The 15686-nt window shown below is 38.9% G+C and overlaps 1 protein-coding gene across 4 annotated transcripts in view; it reads right to left on the bottom strand.

The window, feature by feature from the left end:
• Positions 1–15686, bottom strand: part of NEK11 (NIMA related kinase 11) — an 86540-nt gene that overhangs the window by 12438 nt on the left and 58416 nt on the right. For 3 of the 4 annotated variants that reach the window (XM_026045542.1, XM_026045543.1, XM_026045545.1), the window contains 2 exons: positions 14113–14173; positions 5623–5719 (listed from right to left, as the gene is read on the bottom strand). In XM_026045542.1, the coding sequence (XP_025901327.1) occupies positions 5623–5719; positions 14113–14173 (158 nt within the window). Of the gene's footprint in view, positions 1–5622; positions 5720–14112; positions 14174–15227; positions 15331–15686 lie in introns of those variants that run through there. The other variant, XM_026045544.1, reaches the window with a different exon arrangement.

The raw sequence follows: 15686 nt of genomic DNA, 5'->3' as shown, positions 1-15686 counted from the left end.
TTTCCCTGAATCATTATGCTGGGGCAATACAAAAACACTGTTTCAGAAGCGAACAAAACAAAGCAAACAAACAAACAAACAAAAACCCAGCAAAAGGCGCTGTTTTTTCCCAATACCTTTCAGTAGCAGCTGTTCAATCTCTACACGACCCATAGCTGGCAGGGTAGCACATTAAGATCTGTTTAATCAGTACATCACTGWCTAACAATTAAATTAAGGTTCACTTGCAGCTTTCCGGGAGCTCAGGCATCCTGGAGAGCCAGCACATCTCCTGCTTCAGCCCTTTTGCCTTCCCAACAGAATACTCCTCCAGGGAGTATTTTCAACTATGAAAACCTGTCTAGAATAATGAGAGAGGCTTTAGAGCTGAACAACCACTAACATTGAAAGCAAACAGCTGTAATATTATGGGCACATGGGATGAATGTTATTAACAGTTTTAAAGATGTCATCATTTCAAACTCAGAAGTATAGAACTTTTCTCTCTTTATGGAAAAGAAACAGAAATTCTGCTTGCAAGTGTAGAACTCAATGTGTTGCTCTGAATGTGATCCTGCATGTTCACATAGCTAATATATCAGCTTAGGCCATGAATACTCAGAAGAGTAATGATGTCCTCTATTTAGCTCTCAAAAACAGTGGTAGATCAGACAGTGACAGCAAGTTTCCTCACTAAAAATGTCTTTCATTTCTCCAGGCATGTTTTAAGTCTTGACTCAGCCATCATGAGAATCAATGGTAATGAAAGGTCGTGGTGCTATTTTGCATAGGGGGGTCAAAGAATCCACTGACTTTTCTGCATTTGTTGCATTTGGTCTTCACCTAAAGCTGCCCTCAGTGATGCCAATAACAAAACTAGTTTCAGTATGAGCTGAGTTGGCCCTTAGGAAAGTTCATCCAACTTTGAGCATCTAACGCTCAAGAATAAAATCAAATAATCAGTTTCTTTATTGCAGAACTCCAAAGATGTGCAGGAATAAATGTACAGAAACTCTCCTCTGCTTTAGGCATTTCAGGAATACTTAATATTATCCGGTGCTCATTCAATCACTTCAGTGTGACCTTTCTTTCTGAATTTTTAAGATAAATGGGACATTTGACGCGAATGTCACAAACACAAGAAGCATATATGCATACTGTTCAAGAATTGAAACCAGTAGCATTATGAGCATTCACAGGAACAGGATAAAAATACCACCAAATGCCTTTTCTCCATGACTCCTGAAAGACAATTTTACCTACACTCAGCAGGTGATGCTGAAGTCTTTTGCCTGACCATGGTATGCTGCTGTGTGTGAGACTTCAGGGACTGACTAAGAGGTACTTACTGCTGTGCTGGAGGTTTTAATTTACCTAAAATTTGTGGCATAAAAGCCTTTTTATTTAACCAGTACACATTTTATTGAATTATAAACTGCATATTAAAGTTCACTGCTATTAAACTGGCTCATTGTGTGTATTCATGGATTCTTCCAGGATACAAAAGGACCACAAACACTTTATTCTAATATTATTTTTTGCTCCTTTCTAATGTTTTTAATTCTTTACATATTTTCAGGTCAGAAGGTACAAGATAAAAAAGTCTGCTCCATAGATATTTGTTTGTTCTAGTATAAGCCTTACTCTGTAGAACACAAATCCTGATTTTACAAGCAAACTTTGAGAAAAAAAAATTGACTAAAATTTTGAGGAGGCTTCAAGGAGAATAATATAAATATTATTTATACATTTTTGAGGAGGCTTCAAGGGGAACATCTGAAATGCAAATACTACTTAATATATAGAAGTGCAATTGTGTATATACCCCTTTGCACAAAGTCAAATAAGGCACTTTTATTTCTAAAAATTTCTGCATGCACATATGTTATTTCTCACCCTTCTCCTTTATTAGACTATGGCCTCCTGTACTGACTTGAGATGTCAACCACGTATTGGGAGACCTCCCATAGGCTCATGGTACTTGTGTGCTTCTGCAGGGCACTGCACTGTGAAGGGCCAACTGAGGTGGTCTTACATTCGGAGGATACAGTAATCTGAAAGGAGGCAGAATATTTTTTTTCAGACAAATCTAAAAATTTTGTTTCTGTGTCTGTTATTGCAGATTCTGCCATCTTTCATGGCTCGGCATATTCCATGTGCCAAGTGATCCAGTACAGCCAGGAATGGGATCAGTCAGGGCAATGAGATAGGGGCCAGGACATGAGTCCTTCYGTTTTCTGCATCTAACATGATTCCTCAGCCTAGAAATTCAACATGAGGAATATGAATCACATAASTGTGATTTATGTATCTTGCTGACTTCCCACCACAACATGTAAGGCTGGGAGGGAGAATTATAAGAAAAGTTCAGATAACCTTTGCAGGAGCTAGTTCAAGAAATGGAATTTTTTATCATCTCTGCAGAACATCCCAGTATTGAAATTGTTAGCAATGAAGTAAAAATTTTTGCAGAGAGAATGAACTCCACTTGAATGATAAAGTTAAATCCCTGATGCCACAAAGTTCATAATGAATACTGATGCCAAATATATCAAGCTAGAAATTGTTGTCACTGGAGTAGGTAGTTTTATCATGACCGTTACAGGGATTCAAAATGCTGGAACAGAGAATGCAAGGGGGATTGGAAGCAGATGTTTGTAAAAGAATTCTTGGACTGTAGTGACAGAAGCTTATATCAGCCTATCTATGAGTTAAGCTATAAGCAATTTTTATTTAAAATAGTCAGAGACAATGGATKCCTACCTACCATATTCAAGAACATCAGTGGCTTCTACATCTCTGTAAAGATTTTTAGCACTATTTCCTGCCTCTCTCATATGAATATATGTTTAAAGCTATGCACCAGAATGCAGCAGAAGCCACCACACACTGTCAAGACACCAAGTCTACATACTGACAAGAAAACATTCAGGGCAACAATGACTCCAAGTAATGAGCACATGACATCTTGCAAGCATATGTCCTGCTACATTTGCTTGCAAGTGCACACCATTTACATGTATCAATTAAGTATGACAAAAAGACCTTTTCCGCAGTTAGATTCTGTGCTCACTTTAAATTGCTATACCATTTTATCAGAGTGGAAGAGTTGGAAGAGTTTCCTTCATTAATGGGATTTGCAGCGTGTAGGCACTATGCTTACTTCCTGAGTAATTTTTGAGCCTCCCTCACCACAGTTATCCCTATTAATATCTGATAATGGCACTAATCATCAAATTTCATGCTTCTCTTTCCGTGGTTAGGTGGCACCTAGATGCCACTGCGCTTTCATATGGGCTTCTACTGTTCTTTCTTCCTGTGTCCTTACAAGAACTCCAGCTACTCATTTTCTTTAAGACAAAAGAAAACACATTCTCTGTCTTATYAAAAGTTGTCACCTGGCGGATCCCTGCAACTTCTCAAGTAAAACTGAATAGCACAACTCTAAATTACATTAATCTTATATAATCTTGTCCAAGCAGCGCTCCTGTGCAGATGAGTTATGATGCACTATGTGAAGTTTGTTCAGGGATGAACAGAACCACTGATGCTCAGAGCACTATTTTGCAGTTAGAGGTACTCCTTCTCCCCACTGACAACTCTGCCACCTTGCTCTAAGCATACATTTTGCCCAGATGGGAATTTGCAGGGATCTCTTTGGGTATGTGTGCGTGTACCGTGCTCATTTGCTTGTTTCTTAACATCCTCATTTCTAAGATAATAAACTGTCTCACCTTAAAATATTCAGAAAATGTCCTGGTCACAGTTTACTTAGGAGAAAGGGTGATAAACTGAGTAGACATTTTGCTATAAACCTTTAACCAGTTTGATAAGTCACAAGAACAGTTCTGTACACTTCTCTATCAAACTAACCACAATCGAAAAATCAACAAAAAAAAAACAAAAAAAAAGCACAAAGCTCCTTAATATCCTGGATATTAATATAACTTTAGAATGGTTCATGGGCACGGTCTGTTGGTTGTTCTCAAGGTGGCATTTGAGTGGGGCTTTGGTTGTTGCTGTTGGTTGTCTTTCAGGAGCTAAGCAACTAGTGGGAGGCCTAATGCATTACATGCAAATTATTCTGGGTAATTAGGCTTTACATGAACATATATCTGTTTTATAAACTATTCTGGGATGATCAGCTTTTATGTGTCATTACGTGCCTATCCTACTAAGTTCAAAGGCTTCTGAGCAGCTCAAGGTCACTAAGTTGTGAAAACTGACAAAYAGCTCTTTAAAAATGGAGCCTGAACGAAGCAAGTGGTTTAGTAATACTTCAGCCATAAAGGCAATGACCATGAATTTCAAAAGGTTGAGACACAGCATCATCTTCAGGAACAAGAATAAGCAATTCAAGGAATGAAATTTAAATATTTTCATCCAGGCCTTCTATATGTATACTCCTATATATACTATAACTTGGAACAAGTCAAATGTTTAATAGCTTTCAGTGCAGATTTATCCCATTACTATGAGAATATAATGTAAAGGCTGTAAGATCAGTAACAATTTTGTCTAAACAACCTGATCCTACAACCAAATAGCACATGATGATTTTTTTCTTTTGATTACGAAAATGTTTTTCATGAAAAATAAATGGAAAGGAATTAGAGAGACCTGGTTTCACAACACAGGCCAACTCATGAAGTGAAATCCTAGGAGCTGCTGCATCTTGACATATCGTAAAACCGAACAAAATCTATCTGAAGAAAATCTGACTGGAATTTCTTTTGAATATATATGGTCTGTTTATTATTCCAGGGCATTTTAGAAAGTGATTAGTGTCAAAACTGTTATAGTTGGGTGCATTTTTGGTAGAGGAGTCACTTAAATAGCTAATAGTACTATCTGTATTATTTGTGTTCCAATAACATCTATCATGTCCTCGTGCCTGTCCATTCACAGAAGACAAAACTGACCTTTTCTAGAAGTGTTTACAATCCAAGATAGCTGAAATGGTGCAACTGTTAGGAAGATCTGAGTTGAGAGACAATGCATAGCCCCATGATTACCAGATCAGTACCTAAGTAAGCGTACAATATATCTTTGAAGGCAAGAAGTTACGAGCGATTTACTGGATGACGTTTCAAATATCTTAACCAGTATAAGTCTTTGCTGTATTAAGAGAATGAAAGCTGGAATTTCAGTATCAGTAATGAGACACTGAGATGCAAAGGGAACAGCACGGGTAAATTCCTTAGTCTTATTTGAAAATCCCAAGCAACAGTAATAATGCTTGTTTTCAGTCAGGCTATCATCACAGGAAAGCAAATTCTCTAGCCCCTCATGCCAGTCAAGCCTGGGTAAGGGAGCAAACATGATAATAACATCAATATATCTGCAACTGATCCAGGGGTATATGTTGAGATGACAGAGAAACCCAGAATGAACCAGAAGCTATGAAGACAAGAAAATGAGAAGAGAAAGAAGCTATGAGTACAAGAAAACATTCAAAAGTCTTCATTTTTGCCTGGGGTAAGCTGGCATCCAGTTTATAATAAATACCTTAGGATCCACTTCTTCTAGTTGGGGAGATCCTGGAGGGCAAGGAAACAACATGGTTTGCTTTCCTGTGTTCTGCTGTTACTCAAAACCATCCCCTTTATCATGAAACCAGTAACACAAAAATAAGCTACTTACTCCCTCATGCGTTTCAGTTTGGTCCCAGCCATAGTGCTGTTGAGAGCCCTCAATCCCTGGGGCACTTCAGGAGCCATTCTGGTGACGGTCCCAGAGCCTACAAATCAATTCACAGACACATGACCTTACTCACTTTCATCTCCYGGGCACCACTGCAGAGCCAAGGGCAGGCGGAGGGGGGATGACTATTCCCATTTCTCACAAGGTAATGCCACATTAATTAAAGATGAATTAGATTATTAAACCCAAATTAAGGGCAGCTCCTTTCTGAGTGACAAGTAGATTTATAGCTTAAAGGTACTACAGCTATGACAACAATTTTCCTTCAATATCTTGTACAGCAAATTATATTATAACAGAAAGAATCTACACGAGAAAGTGCTGAGACACATAAATTGTAAATTGCATTTTATATGAAACATCAACTTCCCTTTCAGATGAGGGGATTCAGATGATGAGATATATATATGTGTGTGTAAATAAGGGACATAAAAAATACATATGTGCATATATACACACACACACATCTTACGAGGTAATGAGATCTTTAAAAACCTAATACTCATAGAGTGCTCTGGTATTCATTCACAGGAATAGAGAACAGGCAGAGCTGTCAACTCGAATATCCTGCTATTTTATGTGGTGGTTCTGGTCAAACTTCAGATTCTATTTATTTATTTCTTTATTTATTGCCCCTACAACTCCTATTGTAAAAAAAAATAACATACCCTTACTGTGATCTGATGCCCTCCTGATTTCCAGACAAAACGAGTCATTGGCCAGTTTGTGCTCATTTTTCTCCTGTGCCCAAATTGTCCCTCAGTGTACTCAGTACTTCTCTTCCCTTTGGCGTAGTCCCCTTACTTAAAATTGTAAATAGAGATCCCTTCAGCATTCACCCCGCTAAGCCAAAGCAGCTATTTCAGTTTCCTCTTGCAAAACAGTCAGCAGCAGTAGGTCACTTCCCAACCAGGAGGATATGCTCCGGGGTGGAACCGCACCTTGGGTCAACAGGCAGGCAGCTGCACGCAGAGCCCAGGCTGCGTGCAGACACTGCACAGGCTCTGAATGCACCAAAGTCACACAGACACATTGGGCTAAATAAATCCACTCTGTTCTCCTAGCAGGGGCTTTTAGCTTGGACTCAGCTTGGACTGCAAGATAGATTTTAGCTTGAATTGGGTTAACATYGATCACCCACAGCCCAAGAGAGCTACCCTCCTGGCATGAGCAGTATAGACATGGTCAGAGAGCATCCAGTGCTCCCACTGAATGAATAATCCTGCCTTTCCCAGGAGCTCACATATCTCATGTGAGTACAGATCCTGATCATATAAATAAGCAAGACACACTGTCATTAAAGCTTGACATACTGTCACGCATAGCTCACATCATGCAGGATTGAGAGCTTTGCAAGTGTAAGTAGAAAGCAGATGGGCAGAGAGACGAGAGAAAAAATGTTTTCCTGACTCTGCTGTCTGATCAGATAAACCATTTATTTTTTAAAAACATTTTTATAACTTGTATTTACACCTAATGACTGACAATTATTTGGTGGCTAACTTTTACTATATAATAGAGGTACTGTTAATGTAGTTAAAAATATGGAAACGTGACAAGCTCAGTTCTTACAGCAGTCAATAACTTTCACCCATGGATGAAGAAGAAAATGCCTGATAATTTACTCCACCACTACACACACATCCATACATTTTAATTTGGMCTTTACAAACATTCCATTACCTTTTAACAGTGTTAAAGTAGTTTGCTATCCATGCAGGAAACCCTAAGGAAGCTTCAAGTGCTGTGGTCATGATTTATTATCCTTGATAATGCTTGGTCTTTCTTGAACTAGTCTAGAACTAGAGTCCAGATGTGCAGCTTTGGGCTATGACATCACCATCAGATTCAAACAGCAATTAGAAAAATGGTGCCCCAACCACTTGCATTTTGATGAAAAACATAATCTTTACATTCTTTTAAGACAAAGTACATTTAACCACAGGCCTCGACTAAATTCCAGTATTACTACAAGTATTACTACACTTACAGGATATATGTAAGTATATCCTAACAGGATATATGTAAGTATATAAGTATACCACAAGTACAGAATATATATACGCTTCCCTGAGCAAGTTTGCGGATGACACCAAGCTGGGTGGAGTGGCCGACACTCCGGAGGGCTGTGCTGCCATCCAGAGGGACCTGGACAGGCTGGTGAGCTGGGCAGAGAGGCACCTCATGAGGCTGAACAAGGACAAGTGTAGGGTCCTGCACCTGGGGAGGAATAACCCCAGGCATCAGTACAGACTAGAGGTCGACCTGCTGGAGAGCAGCTCCATGGAGAGGGACCTGGGAGTCCTGGTTGACACTAAGCTAACCATGAGTCAGCAGTGTGCCCTCGTGGCCAAGAAGGCCAATGGGATCCTGGCTGCATCAGGAGGAGTGTTGCCAGCAGRTSRAGGGAGGKGATYCTGCCCCTCTSCTCAGCTCTGGTGAGGCCGCACCTGGAGCACTGTGTGCAGTTCTGGGCACCCCAGTATAAGAGGGACATGGAGCTTCTCGAGAGAGTCCAGAGAAGGGCAACCAGGATGATTAAGGGAATGTAACATCTCCCGTACGAGGAGAGGCTGAGTGAGCTGGGCCTGTTTTCTCTGGAGAAGAGAAGGCTCAGAGGGGATATGATTAATATGTATAAGTTCAGGAAAGGAGAATGCAGGGARGAAGGGGACAAGCTGTTCTCACTGGTGGCCAGCGATAGGACGAGGGGTAATGGCCACAAGCTGAAGCACAGGAAGTTCCGTCTCCAGGTGAGGAGGAACTTCCTTACTGTTAGGGTGACAGAGCAGTGGAACAGGCTGCCCAGGGGGGTTGTGGAGTCTCCTACTCTGGAGGTCTTCAAAACCCGCCTGGATGCCACCCTGTGCCACATGCTGTAGGTGTGCCTGCTTGAGCAGGAAGGTTGGACTAGACGATCTCTAGAGGTCCCTTCCAACCTTGAATATTCTGTGATTCTGTGATTCTGTGATATCATGCGGTAAGAGTTGAGCAATTCTGCTTAGTGGGCTCAGTCTATTTATTGCTACAATATTTTATCTCCTCTGACATTTCATTATTAAAAATATCCTCTTTCTTTTTTTTTCTGGGATTACAGCGAAGTAGCTCTTCCTTTGCCTTCTACCTACATTGGCAACTGGCCAAGCAAAAAGCTATTCTCTAAACACAAACTAATACCTTCCTTTCCATTAAATATGCTGCAAGGAATACAGATTGTAGGATGCTGCAAAGGTGTGGGTAGTCATAAAAAATGAGTTCTCAGTGAAAACTGCTAAGTCTTTTGTGCTGATACTATGACAGGCATAAAATAGTTTTTACTGAGCTGATCTCCAATCTTTCTTAGAAAAGGCATTGCCTCTTAGAAGCAGTTACTTGATTAATAATATACTTTGCATTCAGCCTTGGGCAACTTACATACTCAATCATCAGCCCAGAATAAATAACCATGCTACTTAGACAAGCATCCAAAGAGCTGTTTTTCAAAACAGATATTGTCCACTTTCTAAATGAATTTTAAAGAAGAATACTCTGCCAGTGACTAGTCCAAGCCACTGGAGATAACAGAGGGCAAAATGGCAAATGTTCCTTATCTGGAGTCATGAAACACCAGTTTTGAGGTTATTATTGCATCCTTCACACTTTATCAAGAGAGAGGAAGGCTAAAGGATCTATAAAAACACAAATCACCTGCTTTGCATTTATTCACCTAAGTACTTACATTTAAAAAGGACAGCTGTGATTAGCTCATAGCATAAGCTTTCTTATACATTATGTCCTAAAGGACTTCCTATCAACATTTCTGTTAACAGTCCAAAAATTTGTGTCAGTCATATATTATCTCCCTTGACAAGTCATTATCTACTGTGAAACTATTATCTTACTAAATAATAGAGCAGTTTTTCTTTTGTCAGCTTTCACTTACACGTGGTAGATCTTAGCGTACCTCCTTCTACAAGATTAAAAGTCTCCTAGAATCAGATATATGTTCCTGTGTTGATATTCATAAAAAGTCTTGAAATAGCCCTTAACCTCTCCCTCTTTAAGCTAAAAAGATTACATAAACTGTAAAGCCAGTTTTTCTCTTTCTTTTCTTTTTTTTTTCTTTTTTTCAATTTCCCCAGTTCTTTTCCAGGATCTTCCCAATTTTGCAAACTGTATCAGCATAGATGATCTTAATTCAGTTCAAATTTGTTCCATAAGGAGCTGCAAAGGAATTCCAAAATGTATATTGCACCACACTGAAGTGCTAGTACCCAGTCAATCAGAGAACTCTCTGGGAGAAAAATCAGCAAATAAATAAATAAATAAATAGATAGATAAATAAATAAATAAAGCAGGCTTCCTCTCTCACCACTGAGATTTTATCCTAAAGAAATGCCAGCTGTGGAAAAACAGTGTTCACCTGTAGCACCCTCTGTATCGCAGCCCTAACTACCATAAGCAATGTTCTGGTTTTGCACTACTTCAGTGTTTTCTAAGACCTACTCAGAACAGCACATAAATCTTTCATGATAGCTTAAAAATGAAAAACATCATGGTAAATTCTGGCTAGGCTAAACTTCTGTATCTACTCTATTATTCTTTAAAAATCCATGGGTGTTTTCAGGAGTAGCAGTTATAATATGGCTGTAGCCCTGTAGTGCAGCATTGCCATTGCTAGTAAAAAGCAATATTGGCTTTGAATATTGAAAAGGAAAAGATATAGTAAGGAAATAAGAAAAGATATAGTAAGAAGTGTGTGTTTAAGTATTTTAACTGCATTGTTATTGAGACTTCTTCTACATGGCAGTATTCATTTATTCATTCTCTTTTTCTTTCTTTTTCTGTAATAACTGTAGACTAACAACAATTCATTGACTGGACTATTAAGGTTTCAGTTAAACTAATTAAAAAAACTTTTTTTTTGGTTACATCTAAGCTGTTTTTCCTTTTCATCCTCAACAAGACTTAGTGAGTAATTATGTCTCTAAACTCGTACTAAGTATCTGTGAACAAACTAGGACAAGCTAAAGGCAAATGGACATTTAGCCTTATGAATGCATCTTCTGAAAATAGAATATTGGAGAATCTTCAAATAATGCAGAAAAAAATAACGGGGAAGAAAAAAAAAGATAGAGAATAATTCCTGAATCTTGCATTTAATTACTTGGGTTTTGATGAGTGAAATACAATCTTTCAAGTAATCTTCTTGCCTAAACATGATGCTTCTAGATTTAAATCCTGACTTAAAAAAAAAAAGACTCCCTTTATAAAGCTCTTCTGATTAAGATATATGTTAATAAGATGGGAGATACAGTAGTTTAATTTAAAGATAGTACTCTCTGCATCCTTATAGCTTGATATTGGAAGAGTTTAAAATAATAAATGTTTAGATAAAAGGGACTCTAGCAGATTCTCCAGTCATCATCACATAATTTTTTGGAACACATCATGCATATCTAATTGCTATAACACAGTTTAGAGAAAAGGATTTAACTTTCAGCACTGACTGGTCAGATAGTTTTAATAATTAAAGCACAATTTCATCCTGTAGTGTTATTATTTCAAAAGGCATCTTCTTGCTCTTAATACTGAAAAAGAGGAAGCCAAGAATCTCTTCAATAATTAATATTAAAAAAAGAAAAACAACCAACCAACCAAAAAACTTGGAGGGGTTCAAATTGTCTCTATTCATCCTGGCAGCTCCCAAGGCAATTCCTCTCATATTAGAATAACAAAACATTGATGCCCGGAGCTAAATTTTGTCCTTCTTTCCATGTTTGCAAGCCCCCTACAGAGGATGTGCTGCCAAAGCGCCACAGAGAGCAGCAGCAGCAGAAGAGCAGGGGTCTTGTTAGCGTGAAGACACAGAGCACGAGCATGGGTCTCCCTTCAGACAGGCCCAAGAACCTCCCCGAGTCCAGCCCTTGCTGAAAGAGGACACAAACCATGGCCAGATGCGTCTCAGTGGCTATAGGACTGCAGGGGCCTTGACTTCTTGCTACTCCTTTTCATCCCTCTGTCTCTTTCCTAGGTTTTCCCTTCCCATCAGTCCATGCCCATGCAGAGGGGTGAGTCAAAACCCTGCATCAGAGCAGTCTCTAGCAGGGTTTCCTACACTTCCCCTGTACTCTTGTTTCAGAGCCATGAGATAACACTGAGTCAGGATGGACGTCACTGAATGAGTGTAAATGAGGCTGCTACACAAAGCTGCAGTTACAGCAGGAGCCTCTGGCAACTTGGCTGGGCTTTCCAGCAGTCCTGAGACCGTGCCTTGCTGGCACAATTAAACCCATTGATCTGAAAGGGTAGTGACCAAGCCAATCTCCTTTAATACCCTTCTTTCATCTACATATTATTTTCAGCTTTTAAGCATGCCAGGAGAAATTAGATTTTCAAACTCTACATTTGTAATGAGAATTTGAAAGGAACTAGGATTAAATTGCAAACCTATATTCTCAGTGATTGCTATCTGCCTCTAATGAGATACTGTAAGGTAAAATAAATATTTTATTATCCAAACTGGATAAATGTAAAAAGAATTTTCCTCTTTTAGTTCATTTTCTCTCACTATTACATATGCTTGAAGCTATTAAAAAATCCACATAATTCACAGAATCACAGAATGGCTGAGATTGGAAGGGACCTCTAGAGATCATCTAGTCCAACAATCCCCTGCTCCAGCAGGGACAGCCAGAGCACAGGGCAGCATCCAGGCAGGTTTGGAAGACCTCCAGAGAAGGAGACTCCACAGCCTCCCTGGGCAGCCTGTGCCAGGGCTCTGTCACTCTCACAGGAAAGAAGTTCCTCCTCACATGGAGATTCCCCAGAGCTGAGTAGAGGGGCAGAATCCCCTCCCTTGACCTGCTGGCAACATCCTCCTGATGYAGCCAGGATCTCATTGGCCTTCTTGGCCACAAGGGCACTGCTGACTCATGGTTAACTTGGTGTCCACCAGGACTCCCAGGTCCCTCTCTGCAGAGCTGCTTTCCAGCAGTTCGACCCCTAATCTGTGCTGGTGCCTGGGGTTATTCCTCCCCAGGTGCAGGACCCTGCACTTGTCCTTATTGAACCTCAGGAGGTTTCTCTCTGCCCAACTCTCCAGCCTGTCCAGGTCCCTCTGAACAGCAGCACAGCCCTCCGGAGTGTCAGCCCCTCCATTCAGCTTGGTGTCATCYGCAAACTCTGTGCCCTCATCCAAGTCATTTATGACTTGGACTTTGAATTCCAGTATATGAAATGAGAAAAATCACACTTGCGAGGTATAATAAAATGTAACTGCTAAACGTTAGTAGTTCATTGCTTTTAGCAATTCAGAGTTGCAGAACAGTTTAGGTGCCTGAGGCAGAGACCTCAGGAGGACATCTAGTTCAACAGTTCCATACYGGACGGTACAGTTCAAAGTGAAATCAGTTTGCTCAGAGTCTTCACATTACAAAAYTGGGCATTTCTAGTGATGGAGATTTCACAGCTTCTCCACAAAACCATTTCCACTACTTAACACTCTCTGCGTCTGAGTTTTTTCTCTCATATCTAGTCAGAGATATTCCATGTATATTTATAAAGCACTGGTAGCATCAGATCAAGAGTTGGGGKTTTTTTAGGTTTAATTTTAGCTGCCGCTTTAAAAACTCAGACAGTGACAGGTACCAAGTGGCTTAAAGCCGATGGCAACAGCAGAAAGAAGAGGAGAACCAACATTTCCAGGTTCCTACAAATATATATTCTGGTCTCCAGGCCATGCAGGTACATTATAACGGGAAAGCAAAAGTAACATCATAAAGTTCCTTGTCTCAATGGCTTGTAAAATGCCAGTATATTATTTTTATTGATACTTTTCAATAGTCAAAAATGTACGTCTTTATGATTTTCCAGTTTAAGTATATGACAGAGCTTTGCTCTTACCTAGGACAACTTGTTAATTAGCTTTACAAGTCTCAAAGCTCGAAATTTCTAAAGAAAACAACTGAAAGCAAGATTTCCCAAGTTCTACCTATAAAGCATAGCATTTTTTTTCTAGGAAAATTAAGGATAATATATTTTATCCTGATTTTTTAATGGCTAGAATCTTTCATGTTCTGGCTGATCTCCATGATGCCACTTCTTTCAGCTACAGAGAAAGTGATCTGCTTTTTCACTAACACATCTTGAAATAGGTTTCTCCAGAGTAAGAATGGCAGAAGTTCTTAAAAACCTTTACTATAGCGTTTACACTCCTGACCATCATGTTTTATATCTCTATTATTTTCACGCCAAGAACATAACAGTATACACATTCACTTTTGTCATATTTATATTTCTGTGTAATAGATTAAGGAAGCAATTTTCAAGATCACTTTTTTGATTGCCATTAGAGTTGTTCTCTTGCAAAATGGAAATAATTGGAGTGCTCATGAATAAAGATTGTTAATAAATACTGCCATTACATTTAGAGAATAAATATCATCTTACCCAATGAGCTATTGTTCAGCACACTCTCCAAATACTCAACCATTGCCTCAGTATCACTGTCCTGTGGATAAATAAGGTAAGGAACAGCAGTAGTGTGAGACAAACTTAAATCTGTAGCAGGGGTAAAATCCCACAAACATACTGGACAGTACTTACACCAACAAATGTCAGCACTAGAACATAGAAATACATTAATATATTGTTCAGAGCTTTTCCATGTTTTCTTCTCCCAAAATAACAGGTTTGGGAATGACATTATATACAAATAATTATTTAGGTCAGATTTCTTGCAACTGTGTAGGCTAAGAAAAGAGTTTAAAGAAGATACATGATTACTGTTGAGGATGGTAGGCCATTTCTGGAAGTTCTTCATCACTGTTTTAGTACTGGTTAATCCTGAAACACCTAAAACAAGATTACATTGGAAAAAAAGAAACTAGGAGCTTCTTAACTGGCCCAAAATTTCTTAGGCTTCTGATAGCTGCCATTGGAAATAAATATTTATGTTTCATTTAACTGCATTACTAAAATCTAGTAATAATTACTAATCAAAAATGTTTTAAATAAAAAACAAGAAAATATCACTTTTCTATTTGAAGTTTTATATTAGTAGACAGATAATTAATAGTTTCGTCATGATATCTTTAAAGTGATATGTTAATCATGTACACTCATGAAATCTGAAGAGCTGATCATTAAGTGAATATTGTGMTCAGAAAGTAGATCAGAATTTGTTCAGGTCCAAGCAAAAAAATGTTTTACCAGAATTTAACACCGTATCCTATCATCTAACAGGATGTTTCTATGGCACTTTAATGAAAAGTTACACTGAGATAAAACTACCTGGACTTCCTGGACTTTTTCTCCACTTGGATTTAACAGTTCAAGAGGATTTTAGATATTTTATTTATTTCTTTAATATTTCTCCTTTTGCATGGAAAGGGAAGTCCTACAGAATAGGAAAGGGAATCTGACAGATACACAGAGCAGACACACACAAGAGCCAGCATGGAAGAATGCTTGGATATTTCAAATCCCAGAATAATGAACCACATAATAATTGCAATTAGCCACGCTGAGGCACGCGAYAGGAACCCAGTGAAGCATTTGTTGAGTGCTGGCACACACGCTACATACGGCCAGGGATGAAACCACTGGGCTATGATAATTGATGCCAGTTGATTATCTGGCTTGATGAGCTCAGGAACGACCTATAACCTGGAAATGGAAAATAGGGGTTAATGTACCATATTAGTATGGTTTTAGGTTTCTTGTCTTAACAAAGAGCATGAATCTGCCATTATTTTTGTCTCAAAAGGAAAAGAAAAAAAACCCAACAAAATAAGCAAGACAATAAATTGCAGTAAAAACCATACATTAGCATCTCAGCTAAATCAAAGCCTATGTGAAACTCTCACGGAAGGCTAACTTTTCAAGATGAAAACTCTGGTAAGCTTCATATTCTCAAGTTCTTCTTTTAGAAAGAAGGAGTTTCTCATTCTCCTTTATAGTTTTTCCTTAATTAGCTTTCCTGAATTTAGAAAAACAGCGTTCCTTGAAAAAAAAAAAAAAAA

Source organism: Nothoprocta perdicaria, unplaced genomic scaffold (assembly GCF_003342845.1).
Source record: "Nothoprocta perdicaria isolate Ctin4 unplaced genomic scaffold, notPer1 scaffold_40, whole genome shotgun sequence".
Lineage (NCBI taxonomy): Eukaryota > Metazoa > Chordata > Aves > Tinamiformes > Tinamidae > Nothoprocta > Nothoprocta perdicaria.
Note: the sequence above shows the minus strand (reverse complement) of the source record. Positions and strands in the feature narration are given on the sequence as shown.